We start from the raw sequence: 25,700 nt of genomic DNA, 5'->3' as shown, positions 1-25,700 counted from the left end.
ATTGAAAATTTTGATGCAATGGGTATTGAGACTAATTCACAGTGGGGTGGGGGGTGGGGGGGTTTATAAGTTTATCGTCCATTTTTCATCATCCATTATCCATCATCAGTCAAATCATGAGACACTTCAAAGCCAACAGGCCGAGTACTTGCTCCTAGCCAAGAGGCTTAGCCAAGATCCTAGCTAAAAGGCCAAGAAGCGATCAGTGCGAATGGGGTTTGGGGTTTTTAAGGGTTATTGTTCTATCTACGTTATTCATTATCCATTATCCGTTATCGGTCAGTTCATAATACGCTACAAAGCCTAGGAGCCGGGACACTTACTCTCAGCCAAAAGGCCAAGCTAAGGTCCTAGCCTTAAAGCCTTGCTGCGATCATTGCGAATGCACCGTTCCCGGAAGTACTGCAATACCGGGCCGATGCGTAGAGTGGACAGAGCAAGCTCTTAGCTCAAAGGGGGTTTTGGGGTTTTTAAGGGTTATTTATCTATCTTTGTTATTCATTATTCATTATCCGTTATCGGTCAGTTCATAATATGCTACAAAGCCTAGGAGCCGGGACACTTACTTTCAGCCAAAAGGCCAAGCTAAGGTCCTAGCCCTAAAGCCTTGTTGCGATCATTGCGAATGCACCGTTCCCGGAGGTACTGCAATACCGGGCCGATGCGTGGGGTGGACAGAGCAAGCTCTTATTCCATCTCCGGAATGCAAAAATCAAAGCTAAACAATGTGAGGTTTGAACAACCACCTACACTTAAGGCCACACACCAGCACTAATTCTTATCTGGTGGACTAGAAGTAATACGGCCTAAACATGAAAATTCGTTTCATACAATCATCACACTACTTTTAGTCAGGGTACCACATTGTTGATGCTATTACTGGGCCGGGCCCAGGGGATATTGTCAGAAGAGGAAAAGGGAGGGTAGGGACGACTGAAATACAGTATTATATCACAGACCGGCAATGTCTTTCATGAATCACATGTGATTCTGAATTAAATGAACGGAAATGCATTGTGGGGTACAATATGGTGGCCCTAAAAGCTATAAACAAACTCATTGCTGCACATATTTAATGACGTTTGTCACTTACAATGTTTAGTTCGGGCTAAAAAAAAAGTGAAAACAAATTGTATACTATATTGTAATCAATTTATGTTTTATTATTGCTCTAACATGTGTATCTGGTACTGTGATTAAAAATAATTTGATATTGAGATAAGACCTATTTCGTTTTCCCACCGCATATATAACTTTAGTGGCCTGGCTACATTCAGCGCTTACTGTTGTGGACCAGGTTTGAGCCCCAATGTTATGAAATTATGGTCTGCAATAAATATCAAGTGATCAATAATAGCTCAAATATGATATCAAACTGGTAAGCATTTCCAATGTCATCTGTACATAAAGTGCCATATAGTCTGGAGGAAAATCTAGTAATTTTTAGGATTTATACAACACTTGCATTGTCTGAAAATGCTACTATTTCATAATCATATTTATCAAACAATGCAAAACCCTGCACTTGTGACTTTACATTCCAATATTAGGCAAAATAACCTAGTTTGTGTGACTCATTAATTTCTTTGGTTTCCGGTTTCCACAATGGTGTTGGATGAGGTACGTAATATCTAGTCATGCCTGAGCAGTAGGGGCAGGATTGACGTAGTGTGTTGAGGTTCAAAAAATAATGTAGCGGCACAGGGAAGGTATGGAATTACAAATGTAAACAGCATTTTTTTTTTTTTGCATGTCTTTGCACGGTAACATTACTCATTTCTTGTAAGCTGGTTGTAAGTTCAGATATATTTAATGACATAAAATGTATTTCAGCGAAGACCTAATACATATTAACTTAAATTAGCTAAATAATAAATCAACTGCCAAACATATTATTTTTTCTTATTTCAAGCATATAAAAAGTATTGCTTTGTATAGACAAAATTGTATTTATATATTATTTATTGACTTATTTTGGAATTTTGCATAATATTATTGCACTTGTTTCAATGCACTGGCCACCATTACCCCATAAATATGTTTCCCTATGTATAGAAAACATCACTGATTATTCCTCTTATTTTCCAAGAAAACTGAGTTAAAAGTTTTGCTAAAATATAGTGATATAAAAAAGTGATGCTGCAAACACAACAAAATAAATTAGGAAATTAGTTAAAAAATTAGATTATCTGATTTTCTTTACATTTAATTGAAACATACACTGAATTAATGACAAAATGTGAAAAAATACCACTTGAAATTCATGACACGTTTGTTCCATTTTTCGGAAAAATATATTGTTTATTTATTTTTTTTTGCAACATCCCCTTTTACTTGATAATTCAAGACTCAAATATTGTCTTCCATAGCTCAATACAACACAGCTTGCCACTTAGATGTACTAATGTAAATCCCTGCATTTTAGATAACACAGTGTGTTTCTGGAGAAAGCAGTGTGCAGTGGTACTTTTCAGCAATGCGTGGCAGTTTCGATTCACATTCAGTTTCTCAAAAACAGCAGCTTTAATCTTAATGTGGTGAATTCCAGGATTTCATTTGGAGTACCATTCTTGAAGGGTTGGAACGCAGATAAATGCTTGATGTTGGTGCTAGCTAGGTCCGTCAAAATGATCTACACTCTACCATGGCATCTGTGCATCACTAAAAATCAGGTGAATTACAGGCGCCTCCAATGTACACTCATCAAACATAGTCTCATTGTCAGGATTTGGCCTAGAGAGTATTTAAAAGTACATTCCTTACAAAACTGTGCACTTAAAAAAGTAATATATCATATAACACCACAAAATGCATGATTAAAATTGGATTCAACTCCACTGTGCAGGCGGCAGAAAATTATTTCATACTGAGAGCTCTTTCTTAGATACTGATATATATTGTAATGCAATCTTTAAATATAAGTAATATATATCTATATATCTATATATATATATTTTTCCTTTTTTACTTGTAAGTTATCTAAAAAGATCCAGGATGGTAATTATTTTCCTCCAATGTTTTAAAATAAATTGGAAACAGATTTGCATCAATATACTGCAGCTAAAAACACAACTGCACATGACCCCTACAAATGGTTTATTTTAAAAGGACAGTGTGCATTATTTGACCGCAAAATGTCACTGTAGTGCATCATGCGAAAGAAAACGAGTGCTAAAAAGCAGAGAGAAAAATACAAACTATGAAGACTAATAGTGCTTAAACTGCACCCTTTCTTTTTTCAAGTTTTGTTTTTATGTAGCCGTAGCTCCAAGATGGCAGGCAATTCATATTAGGTAACCTGTACTAAGTGATGACCCAAAAGTGACCACTAAACGTTTGTGTGTACTAATATAACTAAAATTTAGCTCACTTTCATTTGTAACTCATCATATGATTTAAAGCAGTTTATTGCATTCTTAACATTGCTACTACACTACCAGCCTTCCAATTTTGTACTTCTATTGACATTTCATTCATCAATTAAATATAGGGTGCATCGTTTGAGGTGTTCTTGAAAAAGCTGTAAGCGATATAATTAGTTTTTTAAGTATATGTTAACAATGCCCAGCGGAGTCCAAAGAGCCCCTATTTTTTTTTTATTCCACTGCACTTATATGTTTTTTATTTTTAGCAAAGGTGTTTGTTGTGGGACATATTCGGTAAGAGAACGGAGCGAGAGTGAGTGTTTGAGAGTGAGGTCATGCTCATCCCGGCCATTTCTTTCCTAGTGTAGCACTTTTCATAACTAGCATAACTGTTTTGTCTGAGTCAGATCAAAAGGCTCCTGCTACTGGTAACCATGAAAACCTTTACTATATGTTTCATGTGGGGGACCAAACCCAAATGTTATGTATAAATGTTGATTTAAAAAAAAACAGACTGAAGAGGGATGGGCGCAACCAAGCTGTACTTGCCCAAGACAAACCACATGATGTGGCTCCCCCAAGACCCTGGTGGTTAAGGGATCCATGAACATGAACCCTGAGCATACTACATTGCATAAATATACGACCAACTTTTAATAATCATGGAAAATGCAGAAAGTAAGAAGCAGCCTACTTCAAGTAAATTGGTAAGTGCATTATTACTTTTGATGCACGTCCCAAATGCACTGAACCAAAATGGAGGGGAAAAAAATGTGATTACAACAATAGAAAGCACCTTATAGATGTCACTTAATTTCTTGCGCCTGAACCCCTGGAAGGACAGAAATTAATTTTTGGTCCATCTAAATGTCGTGACTCCAAAACTACTCTGAACATTGACATATGCAAGATCACCCAGAGTGACTCACAAATCTAGGTGTCACATATGACCCCAATTTGTCCTTCAATCATATTTTAAGAATATTACTAGAAATGCTTTTTTCCATCTTCACAACATTGCAAAAATTCGTCCCATGCTGTTCTAGCGTGATTCAGAGATTATAATTCATGCATCTGTTACCTCCCGTCTCGATTACGGTAATGCACTACTCTCCGGTCTACCGAAGTCCAAAATCAAGAGCCTGCAGCTGGTAAAAAATGCTGCAGCCAAGCTTTTAACAAGTCAAGTCAAGTCAAGTCATGTTTATTTGTATAGCCCTTAATCACAAAGAGTCTCAAAGGGCTGCACAGATCAAAGACTATTATTACAGACTATTAACCTACATGAGGGCAAATGATACACATATTATCAATATAAAGTATAGGTTATTCATATGCTATAGAGTAGAAATGTGTTTTAAGCTTAGATTTAAACATTTGCACTGAGGATGCAGATCGAATCTCAGGGGGAAGAGCATTCCACAGCACCGGGGCCCGGATGGAGAACGCTCTCGAACCTGTGGATCACTTCTTGGCTCTTGGGATCACTAGTAGACCAGCGTTTTCAGAGCGAAGGCTCCGGACCGGAACATAAGGGGAAATTAAATGATCTGAAAGATATGAGGGAGCAAGTCCATGTATGATTTTGTGTAATACCAACAGAACTTTAAAATCACATCTTAAGCTAACAGATACCGATGCAGGTTAGCTAAAATCGGGGTCATGTGATAAAACTTTCTTGTCTTAGTTAAAAGACTGCAGCATTTTGTACCAGCTAAATGCTCTTTTGGACTTCGGGAGACAGGAGAGTAGTGCATTACAGTAATCGAGATGGGAAGTAAGAAACACGTGAATTATAATCTCCACATCTGACTGAGACACTGCGGCTGCATCGGCTCGCTACAACGGGTCAGGTGTATCGACATTTCGTTCTGTGTACATTGTTACAAAGAATGACAATACAAATGAAATTATTATTATTATTATTATAGGACGAATTTTAGCAACTAAGACAAGAACGTTTGATCACATTACCCCGATTTTAACTAACCAGCATTGGCTCCCTGTCAGCTTAGGATGAGCTGTTTAGGTTCTGTTGGTATTGTCCAAAATCATGCATGGACATCCTCCCTCATATTTTTTAGATTGAATTACCCCTATGTTCCGGTCAAGAGCCTTCCCTCTGAAAATGTTGGTCTACTAGTGATCCCAAGAGCCAAGAAGAGATCCGCAAGTTCGGGGGAATTCTCCATTTTGGTCCCGGTGCTGTGGAATGCTCTGCCCTCTGAGATTTGATCTGCAACCTCATCAGAATTTTTAAATATTAGGCTTAAAACACACCTATACTATAGCTTATGAATAACCTATATTTCATGTTTACAATATCTATGTATTGTCTGTTAAGGCTACATTCATTTTAACCCTGGCCATCCTTTTGATTTTATTTTTTCTTTGTATTATACTTTTATTATTTTTTTATTTTATTTTTAAGTGTATTGTTTGTTAATGTAACATCCATTGCAGCCCGGTCATCCTGGAACGTGGATTAACTCATGTGCGGACCCTTCTCAAGGTTTCTTTATTTTCCACCTGCTGAGGTATTTGAGTTTTTCCTCGCCATTGTGCAGGGTTTAGATCTGGGGTTTACTCTGAAATTTGCAATATTCTGTGGTCTGTGCAGCCCTTTGAGACTCCTTGTTATTAAGGCCTATACAAATAAACATTACTTATTTTTTTTCTGGAGGAGATATCCAATAAATGCTCGTCTTAAAGCAACCACAAAAATTGGTTCTAGCATGCCAATCTGTATGTGTGGCTTCTGTGTCTATAGTGCACACGACGTCAAACAAGTGGGTTCAAAAGGGGGCACGATTGCATGCCTTCATTCGTGCATGTAAGGGTGTGACAGACATGAAAGAGGACAGAGGGCCTCTACGGAGACAAACGGCAGGCAGCGCCTCCAGCAAGCTCGGAGCTGCCAAGTAATGTATACTCACCGTACCAAAGAGAAGGTGACACCAGTCAATCGCATCCTGACAAAGCAGCAGAGATAATAGCAGGCTTTGATTTCTCACAACACGTCTGGACAAAGGAAAAAGGACTCAGGATTACAGTTTATTGTACAGCTCTCTGAAGCAAAGATAATTATAAAACTGTGGGCCTTGTTTATGTAGAATCTAAATGGCATGAACAAAATTGCACGTTCATTCTAAGGGATTTTAGGATTGCTGTACTTCAGGCAACATGTGGAAATATCCCTATTTTGATTCAGTGTTCTGCTTTAGTTGGCCTTGGTTATATTTTTTAAAACACCTTCAGTGTGGCAAAGTCTATAAGAGCAAGCATTGGGAAATACATTGTTTTATTGTACGTATTATTCCGTCCTATTTTTTTACATCATTTTAACTTAATTTTAAATTGTGCACCAGTAGGTCACATAGGCAGATAATTGTCAGGAACCAGAACAGGATCAGGACCCAAACGCGTGACGTTCTCACACAAGCCTTTTTTTTTTTACGGGAAATGGGGAGTCATGGACGTTAGGCAGCAGTCTGGCGTGGAATGATAGGAGGCCAGAAGCCAACGAGATCGATACCAACTGCCCGAGTAGATATCGGACAGATGGGGTCAATACCGGACAGGACGAACAGACAGGATTGATAATGAAACGGGATATCGAAAATAAACAGGACAAACAAGACGGGAACAAAAACTGGAGAGAATAATAAACAGGACAAAAATAGACAGAAACGGAACTGGAAATCGATATTAAACAGGACAACAATAAACGGAAACAATACCAAACTGGAAATACCAACAGCAAAACCAGACCGAGTCAGAACCTACGTCTTGCGGCGCAGAAGTTTGTTAACGGACTGACAAAGTAAGAGAGAGCGCAGTAAGCTTAAAAAGGCGGCAAGCCAATCTGTTAATGAGGCGCCGCTGGTGCGACACGGGCGGGGCCAATTGGGCGCCATGGCAACCGTGACAGATAATGTTATTTGTTTGAAGGATTTGATCAATTTTACACACACACACACACACACACACACACACACACACACACACACACACACACACACACACACACACACACACACACACACATTTATTCATCATAGAAAAGTAAAATAAATTGCATATTGAGGTAAACAAAACATTTTAATGTAAGCTAGTCAGATTTGCGCAATACTTCAGCTAAAATACGTTTATAGCTCAGTAGACACACTTAAACTCAGAAGAGCAGACATCAATTGATTTAAGGCACGCAAGGATAACAGGAAGTGACCCAACCCCCATATAAGAAATTCCAACCTGTTCTTAAAGGTCTTCCCCCAAGCCCTTTCAATTAAATCTACTGTTAGAAAAAGCAGATCCACTCTAAACGGTGTGCAAAATCACTGATAGCAACATCACTGGCCGATAGTGACAACGATGTAAACAGTGCATAATAGTCGAAATAACAAACAGCAGTCAAAATAACGCATTGGCCTCCTATGGAATCATCTTTGCATGTGTACAATATTAAAAACAAAATCAACTCCTCGGATACCTAAAGGAGTATTTCATATTCTGTAAATAAATAAATTCAGGCTTGTGATTCATATTAGAAAACAAAAAGTTCTGGTTTCTTAAATGTTGGTGCTACATATTGAGAGAGTTAATTCACCATTGACATATTTTTAAAGCTAGCTGTACTGTATACCATGAATCTGAAGAAAATAAACCACAATTGCATTGAATGTACCTCTTATTATTGTTTATGTTTAAAAATGAGATAGCATAGTTTTCTTTGCTACTGAATTTCATAAGTTACATGCTGAAAATGATACCAAAACACTCAAACTAATTTTCACTGCATGCACGATCAAATGTGCTTTCATGCTTGCACACGCAAACCTTTAGTAGCCCCTATGGAATATGTGACAAAAGGACATTGTTGTATTATTTTGTGGGTACAAAACAACAGGATAATGCAGAACTTTTAACTATCGACTTGACTCCAGGGGATGATGGGTGTTTAAGGGATGAGCAGGTGGTATGGCCTGATTTTTTAATTCAAACTAAGTCAGCATGAATGCTATTGTAAGGATGAGAGCAAATACATTGTTTTTGTTTTAGTCTGGACACGATTACGTGGCATGGGAATGGTGAGCACAAGGCCAAGAGAGTCTATCAGGTCGGAAAAAAACGTCATTGTATTGGTAAAAAGGTCATCTGTATACTTGGGACGGTATCCGACTGGCGGTGATGACCCTTTGCTGAATATATTTGAGGTATTGAGCAGGCACAGTCTAATGGCTCTGATATATTGGCTACAGGACTCCCTGAAGAGGTCAATACCACAGCACTTTGTCTCTATGAGGAATGACCCTCTCAAGCTCCATTTAGAAGCTTTATATCTGCCGGAAATACTTCAGGCTGTGCATAGTACCTGCTGGGTAATCAGTGGTGACTTAGCAAGAGGGACACGTGGGCATCACCACATCCTGGTAGCTTGATGGGAAGTTTTGATAGCAAATGTAATGACAAGACATCCATAATAAATGATCAAATACTCGATGACACTTTTGGAATGTATTTAGGTAAATGGTATATGCTGCCGTTTCTGATCGAGACATTAACCTATCTGGCACATACAATTCAGATATTCTATCTAGCAACCATTAACTAACCAGTTTGTTTTCTTTGCTTTGTCTGATAAATGACACATTCAAAGTATTCAGATTATCTGTCAATTCATTAATGAACCACATACTTGATGGAATTCAAAATCACATTTTTTTTTTAATCTGGTGTGTATGTTCGATACCACCTAGTTCCAGAACCGTTGTCAGAAAAAGTTCTGAACTGACACAAAACGAGAAAACACTTGTATTCTGTCAAAGCGTCCTTGGGCAAGACACTGAATCCCTAATGCCCCCAATAACCAGGTAGACGCTGAAGGATTTTATACATTTGACTATGAAGGATTTTATACGATTGAATATAAGTTACATTTATTGAGTGCGATGAAGATTTTCACCGAGTAGGCTTAACTTCAACAACAGGTCACGCTGTTCCGAATGCAGAATATTTTGTCTGGTTCCGTTGATAACAGGACTCTGACGGAGGACGGCAGGCATTGTTTTTAGAAACGCTCTCCGTTGTTCCGGTTTGTCCAGACATTGCGGAGCTCTTCTCCGAGATGGTCGAGCCCAGGGGGCGTCGTTGGCACGCCCATGGGAGGAGCCGGCACACCATTTTGCGGAAAGACAGGGGCCTAGGAGAGAAGCTAGAGGACTTGAAGAGAGGGTTTCTCAGAGAATCCAACGGCACTAATTCGACTAATTCGGCCATATTTGATGGAGTACACTTAGTTAAATTGTTAATGAAATCAAATCCGCCCCCGTGTGAAAATATCGGCTTTTCTTGTTCATCTTTTCCATCAAGGAACGAGCGCGCATTGTTGGGTGAATGTAGGTTGTGTTTGGTTAATGGAGTCAGATGACTAATTCGAACAATTTGGTAAACAATACATTTTACTAATTAAAACCTAACAGCGCCTTGCATGGCTCACTCCCTATTGGTGTGTGAGTGTGTGTGTGAATGGGTAAGTGCGAAGCACATTGTAAAGTGCTTTGGGAGGTCTTCAGTGACTTGAAAATTGCTATATCAATGCAGACCAATTACATTCTTGATTCCTAACAATTGTAATGTGAACATGTATGCGTCTATACCTTTGTTTATCGTTGTGTTCTGCTCATATGTACAGCGACCTTGGGTGACCTAAAAGCCGCTTCAAAGTACAATGTAGTATTATTATTATTATTATTATTATTATAATTATTATTATTATCATCATCATCATTATTATTAAAAATTTATATATATATATTTATATATATATATATATATATATATATTTTTTTTTTAATTATTATTATTATTATTATTTATTATTATGGTCATCACTAATCTCCTATAGAAACACTTTGGTCTCAGGGTTATCATAGAATTTGGAATAAAATTTGATCGGTTTGTGAAATGATGTTTAAATGAATGTTGCACTTTACCTTCATTATATCAGAGGCATCCAATGCCAAAATACTGTGTGAGTCCGAACTTGACGGTCTGATTTTCTTAACTCAATTTCCGGGGCTTCTCTTTTCAGTTGAATTGTAGTTGAGCAAAACATCCTTTTACAAACTGATTAGAATTAGAATCACAAATGTCCAAACGGCTATTATTACGGGTCGCAGTATTGTTACTCTAAGTATCCGTAACTACTTTATGACATGTATGCAGAAACCACCGATTTGCTAGTTCTTTAACCTTTACATCAACTTTGAAGTCACTGCCATCTGTGCCCACTTTTGTGAATACCACAGTACATTTACCTTAGATTAGGTTGTTTTCAAGTGTGAACTGTTTGTATTTGAAGGGCGTTTCTTTCTGAGAATGGATATCCAAGTTGTTGGATACTGATCTTGTCTTGTATTTTACTTTTCGACTCTTTCCTAAAAATAGAAGAACACGTGCTGTATTGGAAAAATATCATTGAGTCTTCTTGTGGTCCGTAGCATACATCCATCACATTGCCACCTCGTAAAGCTGTCAAAATGTATGGAAGTGTCAAATGACCTGTTTTTTGTTGCAGTACATTATCCTTATGAATCATTAGTTTTGGCATTTTGATATGAAATATGTGGGCAGAGGAAAACAACTCATTGAACAGAGAGGAAATAAATAACTTAAGATGACTCAAATGAGCAATGCAATGACTCTGGTTAGTGTTTCATCAAATGAAATAATGAGTGACTCACTGTGTTTATTAATACAAAGCCCAAGAAACACATTTTTTGTGGGTGGATAATCTGAAACCTGTCTGAAGAAAAATAATAGTGAAGGGAAACTGCAGGCGTTTCTTTGCCAACTTGCAGTCCATTCTAAGTGTATTGATTTGGAAGTAACCTTTAGTGTGAAATATCAAAGAGGCCAACTACTGTTTATGAATGTCTGGTTTAATGAAAATGAGCAGATGCTGCAGTATTGTTCCACTGTATTCAATAATGCTCTTCCTCTGCCATTTCTTCCCTGCATTGCCTATTCAACCCCCTCTACCTTATATTCCCCCTTTCCTCTCCATTGTCCTTTCCATTGGCTCACCTTTACCCACCCCCTCACTTTTGACAGACTCTGTATTCTGCATCGTGGCTGTGCTGCGTGATTAAGTGGACGCCCTTCGAACCATGGAGGAGATGGACAGTAAACCCTACCAGCCGCTGTCTAAGGGCCGCCATGAAATGGAGATGTCCTACACCAGTTCGTCCGACGAGAGCGAGGATGGTCACACTCGCCATCGTTCCTACACTTCCCGAGAAACCTTGCCCGACTACACGCACGAGCTGCGCCTTACTCTCGGCTCGCACCGCGAAAGACAGAACAACTACGGCCAAACTCAGCCAGGTATCCCATACGCTGTGTGTACTTCACTAGCTGGTCGTGCATTTCACTCATAGGCCTCCACTGATGTCCTACTTAGTCTGGCTTGAACCAATAACTGTCCAAAACCATAATTTATGGCATCACAATTTGATACATCTTACACAGGACCACATGTGCAAATGACTGGGAGTCACATTGCCTTAATTGTGTACAAGCTATATTTTGAGAATTTAAGTATCAATAAAATCAAATCAGCAATTAAGCCATCATTCTACATAATGATGCAAATAATTAAAAAATTCAACTATGCCCTTATTCAAAAACTAAATGTCTTCAAAGTTTTGCCTCCTCGAGAGGTCTTGCTTCTCTTGTGCGCTCTGTCTTGAAGTCTTGCAAGCATTTCTTGACTAAATCTTTGTTGTCATCTCTTTCAGCCATGGTTGGTTAAACATTTTTTAGCATAGATAGATAGATAGATAGATAGATAGATACTTTATTCATCCCCGTAGGGAAATTCACACTTCCAGCAGTCTACCCCGTTGTTTATCCATTTTAACTTTATAAAAGGGGAATTATGTAGTTTTGTTTATTTGCATTGACTGCTTTCACTTAACTTGAGAAAGTACCCTTTCACAAGATGTCACTTTGTTAGCTTTAACAGTGGTTGGCACCATCATGACAGGCTGGACTACAGCCCCACCACCGGACCTCGCACAAGTTGGTGAACATTGCTGAATTGTTTACTGGCTGGTGAAGTAAAAAAATTGAAAACATTGGAAAACAAGGCATGAAGATGAAAACGAAGAAGACAGCAGGCACACACAACAAAATGTCAAAGAAAAAGAGGCGGTCTCCATTACCAACAACAGAAGTTGCTCTTGCACTAACCAGCACAGACATTTCCTTGGGGTAAAATCGCCCTTAATGTAACTTTGTAGCTTCCCAAAGATAGAGGGGGGCTAGCTGTATCAAGCCAAGAGGAATACTTTTACGCGGCACACATTTGACCACTGATTTATTGGTGTAAAGATAGTTATGTTGCGAAATAGAAGTATAGAATTAGGGATGCCAAACGTGGAGGTACGAAATTTAATTGAATAAAAAAAACATGTTCAAAAATGTAGTTAACCAGCTGGTAAAAATAACTAATAAAACAATAAGAATATAGAATTGAATTGTTTGGAAATACATTTTGGAAAGGGAGGAAATCATTTTGAGTTGGTTAGTCTTTGACGACAGGGTTATTTTCATTCAAAACGATAAAGGGTTCCAACCATGGGCATGCAAGGGTATCAAAGCAATATGCAAGCTCATTGAAAATGGCAAGCTGCAGTTTTGTGGAATTGAAAAATAAATGGAATGTTACAAGGAAGTGATTAGTTCCGTTACCTTCAAATAAAATACTACTATTACAAATAAATCAAACTGGGGACTAGTCATGAGGTCATCAACATTTTTGAAAGAGCCTATCAAAGTAACATTTTTTTAAAACATTTCCAATATGTATGAATGTTTGATGGTATGTAGCTCAATATTAAAATAAATTAAGAAAAGGATGTGGATTTAAAGATAACAGAATACAAGTGGTGGAATATTTGTAAAACACAGTGCACATCCACTAGTTCCTGGATTCTGAGGGAATTCAAGAATGCCTTCAGATCTCTTCTCCACATTAGACATTTTTTTTTTCTGAGGTTCAACAGCCATGCTGGAGAACACGTGGAGAGGTAGACATTGACTACATACATCTATTTTGGCTTTGCCAAAGAATAATGGGAAAAAAATCTGGTTTGTTTCAAAGAAAATATTGGGGCATTGGATACCTAAATCATTCAAGGTGCTCTATGCAGGCAATCTAACAGAAGCAATATTAAAGAGAAAGATGAGTATCATGTTATAATTTTACTGACAGCTAGCAAAACAAGTAATAACAAACAAGATCTCCCCACCGTGAAGCAGTAAGTGCGCACTGTGGAGGACATATTTGTATTGGAGAGGTGCACATTTCGAATAAGAATAGACCCAATGCATGGACAAATGGGTAAATGGATAGACACTAGGGAAAATAAGGACACCACATACGGACAATGGAGACTGGACTTTGAAGAATGACTTGAACAAAGAAGATATTCCCCTGCACTGCAATATTATTTTGCTAATTTTTTTTGGGATTGTGATAGGAATGAGTGGAGAGTTGCTCAAAATGTGACAGTGGGAAGTTTAAATGTGTTCTAAGGGATGGGCAGGGAACCTGCATGATGCGGCAGGGGTAAACCAGTGGAAGCTTGAACAGAAGAGTGTGTTGTGTCACCCTGATCCGAGTAACATGGCCGCTTTCTTGTGTTCCGTTTTATCTGGAGGGACGAAAACATGACCAACTTGGGTGCCGAGGTGCTTAACTCGTTTGGGTGTTTGAGCATTTGGGTTGGCCATGGTCCAAAACATTTTGTGTGTGTTTTTTGCTACTTTTTGTTTTTTCCCCCAACGCCCCTTTGTTATTTTTTTATTGTGTGTTCAAAAAAGAAAAAAGCACAATATAGAAATTAGTTAAAAAAATATACCTTCTTAATGTTTAATGCCAACTTTTCTTGCATAAACTGATGCGCGTCTCTGACAGTTTTAAACAGGAGACATATCTACCATTTGATTGTTTTGCTTATAAGTCTTTACTTAAACTAACATCTTGCAGCCATGTCTGTGATTAAAAGAAAACATTAAGACAACTGCTAGTTTTGAATGTGATCATATAACAAGAGTATTTATAGGTGTGCGTTACTGCGCAAGCATTTACGGTCCACTTTCGTGTTTGAGCAATGATTAATCAATCAATAATCATATCATATTCAATAAGAAATATTGTGAATGACTGAAAAACAAAACAGAAAGTCTTTCAACAAAATACTATACAAGTTCCTGTATGTAAATAAACATTAAACTGAGAGGTCAGAGACCCACAGGTAAAGAAGGGGAGAGACTGTTTAACCTATCTGAATCCACTATGCTAATTAGTGTTTCTGGCACCGTGAGTGAAACTAAGTTAAGTCAAGTCAAGTCATTTTTATTTGTATAGCCCTTAATCACAAAGAGTCTCAAAGGGCTGCACAGGTTATTGCACAGACTATTATTACAGACTATTATTACACCATCCCCTGATCTGAAACCAACACGAGGGCCAGGAAAAACTCAAAAACCTCAACATGAGGAAAATTAAGAAACCTTGAGCACATGTAATCCCCCTTTCAGGATGACCTGGCTGCAATGGATGTTGCAATTACAAATACACAGATATTGTCAACAAAAATATATGAGTATATATATTATATTCATATGCTATAGAGTAGAAGTGTGTTTTAAGCTTAGATTTAAACATTTGCACTGAGGATGCAGATCGAATCTTAGGTGGAAGAGCATTCCACAGCACCGGTGCCCGGATGGAGAAAATTCTCGAACTTACGGAACTCTTCTTGGCTCTTGGGATCACCAGTAGACCAGCGCTTTCAGAACGAAGTCTCCGGACCGGAACATAGGGCGAAATTAAATTTGAAACATATGAGGGAGCAAGTCCATGCATGATTTTGTATAATACCAAGATAACTTTAAAATCACATCTTAAGCTAACAGGGAGCCAATGCAGGTTAGCTAAAATCAGGGTAATGTGATCAAACTTTCTTGTCTTAGTTAAAAACCTCGCTGCAGCATTTTGTACTAGCTGAAGACTCTTGATTTTGGACTTCGGGAGACCGGAGAGTAGTGCATTAATAGTTAAGACGGGAAGTAACAAACGCGTGAATTATAATCTCCGCACCCGACTGAGACAGCATAGGACGAATTTTAGCAATGTTGTCAAGATGGAAGAAAGCGGTTTTAGTAATTTTCTTCACGTGTGTTTGAAGGGACAGATCGGGGTCAAATATGTCACCTAAGTTTTTAACCGAGTCACTTTGGGTGATATGACATTTGTCAATGTTCACGGCATTTAGATGGACCAATAACTAACATTTCGGTCTTTTCAGAGTTAAGACGCAAGACATTGAGTTACATGCACTCTTTTATCTCCGTGAGGCAAGCCTCCTTTTTCCACAATTTAGTGTGGCAGATTCCTCTAACGGAAGATATAGTTGAGTGTCATCTGCGTGGCAATGGAAACTGATATTATACTTGCAAATAATATCACCTAATGGAAGCATGTAAATGCTGAAAAGAAGGGGGCCAAGTACTGAACGCTGTGGTACGCCACAGGTAACACTAAAGGGCTCGGCTGTCATTTTTAGCCATATATAACACAGTGCGTCCTATCTGAGAGGTAGGATCTGAACCATGAGAGGACCATTCCTGCGAGACCAATCCATTTTTAAAACCGTTATAGTAAGATATTATGGTCCGCAGTGTCAAAAGGGGCACTAAGCTCCAGCAGCAGCAAAAGTGATGAAGCACCAGAGTCCATTGCCAGTAGAAGATCATTGGTTACCTTAATCAGAGATGTCTCAGTAGAGTGGTTATCCCTGAATCCTGATTGCATTGATTCAAAAAGATTGTTCCCGGATGTAAAATCATTCAGCTGCTGTGCCACCACTTTTTCAAGTACTTTAGAAAGAAACGGTAGGTTTGACACAGGTCTATAATTACATAAGCTTTCTGGATCAAGGTTGGGTCGTTTCAGTGTAGGTTTAATAAGAGCGCACTTAAAAGCCGCTGGAACTACACCTGAGGGGAGTAATATGCTTATAACATTTAGAACTGAGGGTCCAAGGACACCAAAAAGATCTTTAATAAGCGAACCCGGAAGCGGGTCAAACAGGCAAGTCGTCGGTTTGGCCGTATTCACCACCTTGCGGGGGTGCTGGAGCCCATCCCAGCAATCATCGGGACACCCTGAACTGGTTGCCAGCCAATCGCAGGGCACTCACTCACTCGCTCAGTTAGGGGCAACTTGGACCGGCCAATTCACCTGAAATGCATGTCTTGGGAATGTGGGAGGAAACCGGGGTGCCCGGAGGAAACCCACGCAAGCACGGGGAGAACATACAAACTCCGCACAGTAAGGCCGGTAGCTGGATTTGAACCCAAGCAGGAGGTTCCCACGACCTCAGAACTGTGCTGCACACGCGCTAACCACTGCGCCGCCGTGCTGCCTGCCCTTTAATATGTGATGTATTAACACTGTCTTTAGAAATTTCTTCCCGTATGCATTGAATCTTCTTATTAAAGAAGACCATAAAGTCATGGGCTAAATAAGTAGAACTATCTGGGATAATATGTAGCCTTGTTAGCGATACTACAGTGTCGAAAAGGATTTTGGGGTTATTCTTTTGTGCTGCTATCACCTACGAAAAATAGGCTGATTTTGCAGAGGCAAGGGCTGCTTTATACTTTAACAAGTTGTCACACCAGGTTTGACGGAAAACCTCAAGCTTCATAGTGTGCCATTTTCTTTCAGATTTCTTGCATTCTTGTTTAAGGGATCTAGTGTCATCAGTAAACCAAGGCGTGCGTCTTTTAGGTCGTGATTTAAGCCGTATGGGTGCTACTGAATCCAGGACACTAGCCAGGGTAGCATTAAACTCATTCATGAGTGAGTCAATAGAGCCTTTATGAAAAGGAAACAACGCAACTGCTCCTGAATGAAGATCAGAGAGCTCAGAAACTATGCCAGTGCTTATATCGCGTCCGCTAAATCCTTCAGTTGTTTTAATACTACATTTAGCTAGCACCTCAAATGTAACTAAATAATGATCAGAAATAACGGTAACACCGTCATGTTTTAGGTTGAAACTCCTCGAGTCAGAACCATGTCTAGCGTGTTTCCATCTTTATGACTCGGCAAATCAACCAGTTGATTAAAACCAAATGTATCAATTAGAGACCGGAATGCAACAGTAAGTGAACTGAGTGGGGAGTTCATGTGAATGTTAAAGTCCCCCATAATTATTATTTTGTCTGCATAGGTTACTAGGTCAGACAACATTTCAGATAATTCATCTAAGAAAACTGAGTATGGTCCTGGTGCGCGATAAATAGTTACGACATAAATTGACAATAGTGAGGACCGCATAACAAGGGCCTCGAACGCCTTATAATTATTAGAGGTACGAGGAGTAAGTTTGAGTATTTTTTCAGAAATTAGCGCAACACCGCCACCCTTCTTCAAAGAGCGTGCTACATGACTGCTCACGTAGTCTTGAGGAGAAGTTTCATTTAACGGTAAAAACTCATCCGGTGTCGACCAAGTTTCACATAGACCAATCAAGTTAAGTTTGTAATCACGAATAATATTATCAACAAGTAAAGCTTTAGGAGCAAGCGATCAAATATCTAAAAGACCAAATTTTAGCTTTACTGAATCGTTTAACTTAGCTGAAGTTTTTGTAGAGATCGTCACAAGATGTCGCCGTTCGGGCGTGTTGAGTCTCAGGCGTCGGTTGACCGGCAAGTTCGATGAAGAAATATTGGTGGAATTAGGCACATCTTCGTGTCCTTCTCTGCCGTTTCCCCTATGTAGCTCCCTTAGCTTCACACACTTGCCTCAGCGACAACCCAGCTTCTGTTTACGGTCCCTACACCGTCTCCGTCGCTTCGTAAGTGGGTGGGCCAACCACGGAGGTCCCTTTGTATCTCTTTCGGGATATCAAAGGTGGTATAAAAAGTGCCCAAAAAGTCAAAATTTAGACGCACACCCAAGTGAATAAGTTCCTCCCGACTATAAGTATTATTGGCCGCGCAAGTGTCCAGAAAAGAAAGCAAAAAAGACAAGAGAACGGTAATAAATAGAAAATTAGCCGAAGAGCTACGAGCTGCAGCATCCATGCGCGCCGCCATGTTGCTCATCATGTTCTAATGCCTTTCCGCAAGACCTTCTTACCCCTGGTGATTGTTAAAATGTTGGCTCATTGCTGCAATCCGGATTCAATTCTCTCTGCAAACAACATTTTGCGATTTTAACCAGGGCCATTTATCGACTGATTAATCACTGGTCTGTACGGTATCTCTTCCTCTAGTCTCAATTCCATATATTTTATAGTTTGATGCACCTATTTATGAAAAATGTATGATAGAAGGGGTGGTGCGCCTTATACTCCGGTGCGGAAGATACAGTACATACATATATTTCTTCATTTAAATATCGCCACGTTTTGGGTCTGGTTATCCTGGCTATGTTCAGTAATAGAATCAGCAAAATGAATTATTATCCTCATATCTTAAAAACCTACCCAATTAGAGCGTAAACATAACATATTTTTTTAAAAAAATCCTCCTTTCTATACTAGTTTTCTTTTGCCCATCTTGCATTTGGCCAAAAAACGAGGGTAATGGAAACCCACTCATAATCTACGATGAGCCAGAAGGACAGTCGGAGGCAACCAATTACCTCCCCTCGGTGGAGCTGATATTTACCTCCCACGGCTAAAGTGGGTCAGCCCCAAACCTCTTTGGCCTCACCTGGGGTGGCAAACCACCCTTCATTACACACAGACTCAGACACACACAAGAAAATATTCCCTGCCGGTGACAGGAGGAAAAATGGGCCAGTGCGTACTGTGATGGATGGCCCTTATGCAGGTCATGTATGGTGTTAAGAGAGAAGCTGTACCTCATCAGGACAATGCCGCTGTGCCGGCGTGATCAATAGATGCACTTTCTGCTACCCTGACGTCCCTCTTTCTGGCCAGACCATCGCAGAATGCTAACAAGAAGCAATAGACGTCCGCCAGCGCAGCGGCCTTTCCGAAGAGCTGCTCCCGTGATTTTCTTATTTTAAACAGCGCCTCGTATGGATTTTGTCACAGTGGTCAATGTGGAACCAACTGCTATGGCCATAATCAGTCTTGGGGAGTGACAGAATAGATGAAACTGTGTTACGCAATTCAAATAAAAAGAAAATTGAATTGTATTCTGTGACAGTTACATAAAAAAAGACAATGAAGTTGCAGGTACTTTGAGTTTAAAAAATGATTACTTTGCTAGATTATATAAAGCACATTTCAACAAAGTGTGTCTATCATCATTTCAGTCACTGATACCAGATAGACAGAGACTACACAAGACGTTCGTGAGCTGTATCTGTTGCGCAGATTGCAAACACGGCCAATTCACAATCACTGCATGTACCCGTATGTCACACTATGTTAAGGGTAAAAGCCCTTTTTCTTTATTTATGTAGCACTCATTTTGTTGAATTGGCTTGAGCCTGCAATTTCAGAGGACTGCTTCGTGTCTGCAGATTGGGAATTGGGCAGTACAGTTGCGCGTCAGTAATACGATTAGGGGCATTTTGTAAATTGGGTTCATTGGCTTTTTTTGTATTTTGCACTTATGTATTGTTCTACATCCACCATGCAATCACTGTATTGTTTTGTTGTGAGAATGTTTTAGTTAGCCTTTTAAATCTAAATATTGTCAAGAGGTTAGGCATCCTCCCTTCAAACAATTAAAACTTGAACTTGGACACAATACCTCCTAGAGCAGGGGTCTCCAACCTTTATCAAACTGAGAGCAATGTTTTGTCACTAATTAGTACAAAGGGCACCCAGTTTTAGATGCATTTCTGAAATAACAGCTGATCACTCTATGCTCTTACTATGTTGTTACCATGTTATTATCAGGTTAAATATTGGATGTGGGGTTAAATAGATTCCGTCTACAACTAAAAAATTCACTTTACTAGAAAATCACAATGCCCGAAGACTGATGAGCAATTTTTAGAACAGGTGCGCGCACAACCCAGCTGTCCTTTGGGGGCACTCTAGTATGTGCGGGCACCACATTGGAGACCCCTGTCCTAGTATACAGTACGTTGGGTTCTTAATGTCCTCTTAACTTACACCAAAACAGATCTTGTTTGCCATCTGAAAGAAAAATCTGTATTTTTGCTCAATACACTATACTACGTGGTTACAATATTTTTGTAGGACTACAAGCAACTCCCTGCCCATTGTTTCCTCGTGTTTTTTTCAAGGTTACAATGTTCATCTATAAAAAACAAAATAGAGTTATTGTGTTTCCATTATGTTTGATTTGTCTTTTATTAGCATAGATGGTAATGAAAAAGTCATGAAAAGTAAGTTCCATTACAGCAATATTTTATTATTCAGATTACGTTATGAATTATATTTTTCAACAGCTAACTGCTAACTGTATCAGATTACATTAAAAAAAAGAAAAACCTCCCCACCCTGGCCATCATTCATCTCTGATGAATGCCAGTTTTTATCTTTTTGAGTGTTTCTGTTTTTTATGAATAAAAACAAGAGGGAAAGAAGTCATTATTGTGGCATATGATACTGATGACATGCATTAGATCGTATGGTCAGGTGCAAACGATCCCCCAAAGCAGCCCTGCAAATGTCAACAATGGCGGGTGATTTGAAGCACATCTGTTTATCTTTGGGCACAAGAGTTATATGGAGTATAGCCTGCCTAAGTAACCAACTGTTACAGTGGGGTGGCATCGCCTCCAGTGACATTTTGTAATGGATGACATGGATCAGCCCATTCATCTCATTCCCAAAGCATATTCACATTTTCTGTTCTAATGCGTCAGCCTTACTATCCTGGACCTTTGTCTATTTCCGGACGTTACGTATGCTATCTATCTATCTATCTATCTATCTATCTATCTATCTATCTATCTATCTATCTATCTATCTATCTATCTATCTATCTATCTATCTATCTATCTATCTATCTATCTATCTATCTATCTATCTATCTATCTATCTATCTATCTATCTATCTATCTATCTATCTATCTATCTATCTATCTATCTATCTATCTATCTATCTATCTATCTATCTATCTATCTATCTATCTATCTATCTATCTGTCTCTCTTTCTTTCTCTTTCTCTTTCTCTTTCTCTTTCTCTTTGTCTTTCTCTTTGTCTTTGTCTTTCTCTCTCTCTTTCTCTCTCTCTATCTATCTATCTATCTATCTAGCCATCTATCTCTCTCTGTCTCTCTTTCTCTCTGTCTCTCTGTCTCTCTTTCTCTCTTTCTCTCTTTCTTTCTTTCTCTCTTTCTTTCTCTCTTTCTCTCTCTCTCTCTTTATCTCTCTATCTATCTATCTATCTATCTATCTATCTATCTATCTATCTATCTATCTATCTATCTATCTATCTATCTATCTATCTATCTATCTATCTATCTATCTATCTATCTATCTATCTATCTATCTATCTATCTATCTATCTATCTATCTAGCCATCTAGCCATCTATCTATCTAGCCATCTATCTATCTAGCCATCTATCTACCTATCTATCTAGCCATCTATCTATCTAGCTTTCTCACTCACAAGCACAGCCACTCCTTCTCTAGCATGTCCACCCGGAACTCCAGACTTTCTACCATACATACATACGCTTTCCTTTTATCTTCGTTTTGCTCGAGGCTAACATATCAACCTTCCTTTTAGTCATCAGCCTTCCAATCCCTTTTTTCCACTCGCTTTACTTCCACATCCTCTCACATATAGGGACCCTATAACTAGGGTATGCAAGACCTTTCGGGCCCCTGCCCCCCTTCATTTGCCTTGTTGTCTCTTTGGGAGTAGAGATAGAGAGGAGAGGATCCCCAGTCCTCTTGCTCCCTCCACTTTAGTCGCCTCTTACAACACGCAGCGGACCACGGTGGGAGAATTATCACACCTTCCAGAGGGAGAGGGCCCCTCACCACAGGACCAAAATGCTACACAGTTTGGTATTTTACATATTTATATTTGTATAAATTTAAAAGAGCATCCCACTTTCTCCAGCAAGTGAGAAGCTGCACGTATGATATTCTGAGGTCGGGCACAAAGCTATATCGGATTCTTGGAACTGCTGATCCTAATATTTTTTTTCTTTGTCGTGGCAGTGTAATAGAAAGTCATTACTATCTGAAAAAATATATTTCGTTTTTATCTATATTTAAAAAATATATATTTGACAAGATAAATGAGAGTGGGGAGTTGTTTTCTTCTAAGATCCCCTTTTTTAACATTTGCCTTTGTATAAATACAATGTGTTTTCCTTTTCTGAATCGCATAAAAAATAAAATAAAAGGCTCCTTTTTCGGAGTATGTTTTTCAAGTAAATACACTGTGGATGTGAATGTTGGGCCGATAGGGCCTGCAAGGCCTTCTCTGCTGGACTAAAAAAATTGTGAATCATGTGATATAATTAGAATTTGTCTGTAAATACTTATTTAATAATTCAAAATAGTCGGTCAGATGCAATTCAATGCTTGTTCCTTGATTGCACATTTTCCAGGTGCGTGATTTCATATTTAGGCGTTTTACCCAATCACATTTTAGTCATTACTTGTTGCCACGTTCAGACATCTACCCAGAGGCCTTCACAATCAGTTCTGCGGGCCCCGCAACATAATATAACTGACAAGAAAGCAGTTGTTTTAGCCAACCAGATTCCGAGTTGGCCTAAGAGTTTCACAAACTATAATTGGCTAGGGAGCGGTAACGGAATTATCACAAAAAAATGTGAAGTAAAAGAAATCCTGTATACTGCTTCTGTTGAATAGACATTTTCAGCCCCAAATCGAAAAGAATACCGACAGGACAGGTTCTACTTTCAGCATGAGCTTTGATGGCATTTACAAATAACTGAAACACACAGTGTGAATCACTGATTTATTTGTTTCCAACAATTGGTTCTTCTGTTTTTTTATGAATAGCTTGTAATGTCGGTGAGTTAATTCATATCACAACAAAATTAACAAAGTATTGGGCCTCTTAGCTCTCACTCCAAAGGTGGGCTCCATTGTGGCGTACTGTCTGTTTGCAAGGTGTGCTTGCCAAAAACAGACTTTCACAATTCAAAGATGGATATAACCTTTGCATTCACTCTAGCAGGGTTCGCCAACCTTTCTAAAGGTGACAGCTACGTTTTTGTTACTGATTATCACAAGGGGCTACTCGTTTGATATTCATTTCTTAAAAAAAAAAAACATTTCTTTGTTGTTACTATGCTAGATCGGAGACCCCTGCGCGAGAGTAATGACTAATAGATGTTTGGTTGGGGGACATAAATTAAATCTGAAATGTGCCCAATAAATCAACCAATATACATAAGGCTTATTTTATCGAGTAAGCTAGACTGTGCCCCAACAGTGCTTTGCAACATAAACATATCCCCGACTGAAATGGATTAATTGTGTAAACTTAGGGAAAACTGTACTTAACTGAACATACCAAGGAAAGTGTCTGCCATTACACAATTCAAAACAAGTCAAAAAATACAGTTCTTATGTTCCTTTGCAATTTTTGTTTAGGTATGTCAATTCTAGCATCATTAAATACATTTAAAACGGACAAAAAAGCAAAATGTCTCACATTAGCTACATGCAACTACCATTACATTTCCTTATGACTTTTTCATGAGTCCCATTAACATTTCTCTCATTGGCTGTAGAACAACAACACATAAACAATACTCATCTACATATTGATACATGTGTTAAATAAGGCCCAGGTGGATGAGTATGCTATATTCAAACCTTCTAGAGCTTCCTAAGTGGGAATTCTGGCAGCTGGGCAGCTAGATGGTGCTATTTAGAGACATGTAATTGAGTGAATCAAACAATCAAGGGAAAAAAGTCCTCGACACTAAGGTCAAGGACTCTAATGAAATTAACCTTTTTTTTCTTTTTTTTTCAACAAGCTAATAAATAAATAATACAATGTATTTATATTTACCTCAGATCTTGTATGGTAAATAATTAAAAATGTTGGTCTTATTATTTGCTTAAAAACAGGAGTCCATTGGCATTTTTTTCCAATTTCAGAAAAGATTTGATTTTATTCTTTATTTGTTTAAAATTCCATTCAATAAAGGTTTTTTATTTATTCATCTAGTTTGATCTATTTAAACATAATCAAATGCTGATTACTTTATTTGTTTAGCATAAATAATTATTGAATTACAAACAAATGATGTGGCATTAGTTAAAACAATGTAAGTTTTATAAAAGTAACATGTTTGTATCACCCAAGTGTTGAATATTCTAAAGCATTCATAAGTGCAATTCAATTTCAATAAATTAATGTAAATTGTCGGATTGTGTGATAAATGGTGGCCTTTTTAAACATTTATCTGTAAATTCTTTGAAAAACACTAACACTTATGAAATTACTCTTCCTCAAAAAAGCCTTTTCAAAATTATTGCATTTCTAGTTTTCTTGATAAATAATGTGTTATGAAACGTACAATTGATTCAATACTGAATATATGACTAAAAACTCTCCCTTACCTAAATGGGATTCTGTGACAGGCTGTGTATTTCACACCTAGGTCTTCAGTAGGCTAAATAAATCCAACCCTAACTAACTATTTCATGGCTATAAAACATGTACTGCAGCTACAGGTAGGACCAATGTTCCCTCTAATTTTCCACGGGTCTGAGCGTTCACACAAAGTCGGTGAGCAATGCTTGAAACAACAGTGAGCAACAGCAATCCCAAGTGTGGCAAGATAATTAATTATCAAACATGTCCAAAACTTGACATCAAGTTACATTTTGCTGAGATTCCGGCAATGCAAAACGGCCTACAAACTTCGTTTGTTCTTACAATTCCTTTACCAGATATCCATTTCTTTTTATTTACTGATATATTTTGTCGCATAATACTAACATTTTTGCTGTTACTTTTTATTTTTGTTATCTATTTACTTTTTTCCTAGATTTCTTTCTTTTCTTTTTTTCTGACTTTTTCTAAATTTTTCCTTCTTTTTTCTCCTCCTTTTGTTTCTTTTTTCTCAGCTGTTCACTACTTTTTCATTTTGGTATTTTTTTCTTTTTTGTTCTATTCCCCCTTTCCTTTAAGTCATTGTGTGCATAATTTTACATAATTTTTGGTCATGTTGGGATTAAAGAAGCAAAAACAACCCGAAGAGCCGTTTAGGACCCGAAAGAGCCAGTTCCTTTTAGTGAGCCAAGCCGAAGAAGCCGGTTCCCCGACAAACTCTACTAACTTTACT

General features: G+C 38.4%; 1 protein-coding gene and 1 pseudogene across 1 annotated transcript in view; one reads left to right on the top strand and one right to left on the bottom strand.

The window, feature by feature from the left end:
* tenm1 (teneurin transmembrane protein 1) overlaps positions 1 to 25,700 on the top strand; it is a 381,706-nt gene that overhangs the window by 30,389 nt on the left and 325,617 nt on the right. Inside the window, exon 2 of the mRNA XM_088344425.1 lies at positions 11,481 to 11,753. Within this exon, the coding sequence (XP_088200551.1) occupies positions 11,537 to 11,753 (217 nt within the window). The 5' untranslated portion in view covers positions 11,481 to 11,536. The remainder of the gene's footprint in view (positions 1 to 11,480; positions 11,754 to 25,700) is intronic.
* LOC148359222 (U2 spliceosomal RNA) lies at positions 621 to 801 on the bottom strand (annotated as a pseudogene).

This window comes from Urocampus carinirostris, chromosome 9 (genome assembly GCF_059441175.1).
Source record: "Urocampus carinirostris isolate Australia breed hairy pipefish chromosome 9, RoL_Ucar_1.0, whole genome shotgun sequence".
NCBI lineage: Eukaryota > Metazoa > Chordata > Actinopteri > Syngnathiformes > Syngnathidae > Urocampus > Urocampus carinirostris.
This window is presented reverse-complemented; position numbering and strand designations above follow the sequence as displayed.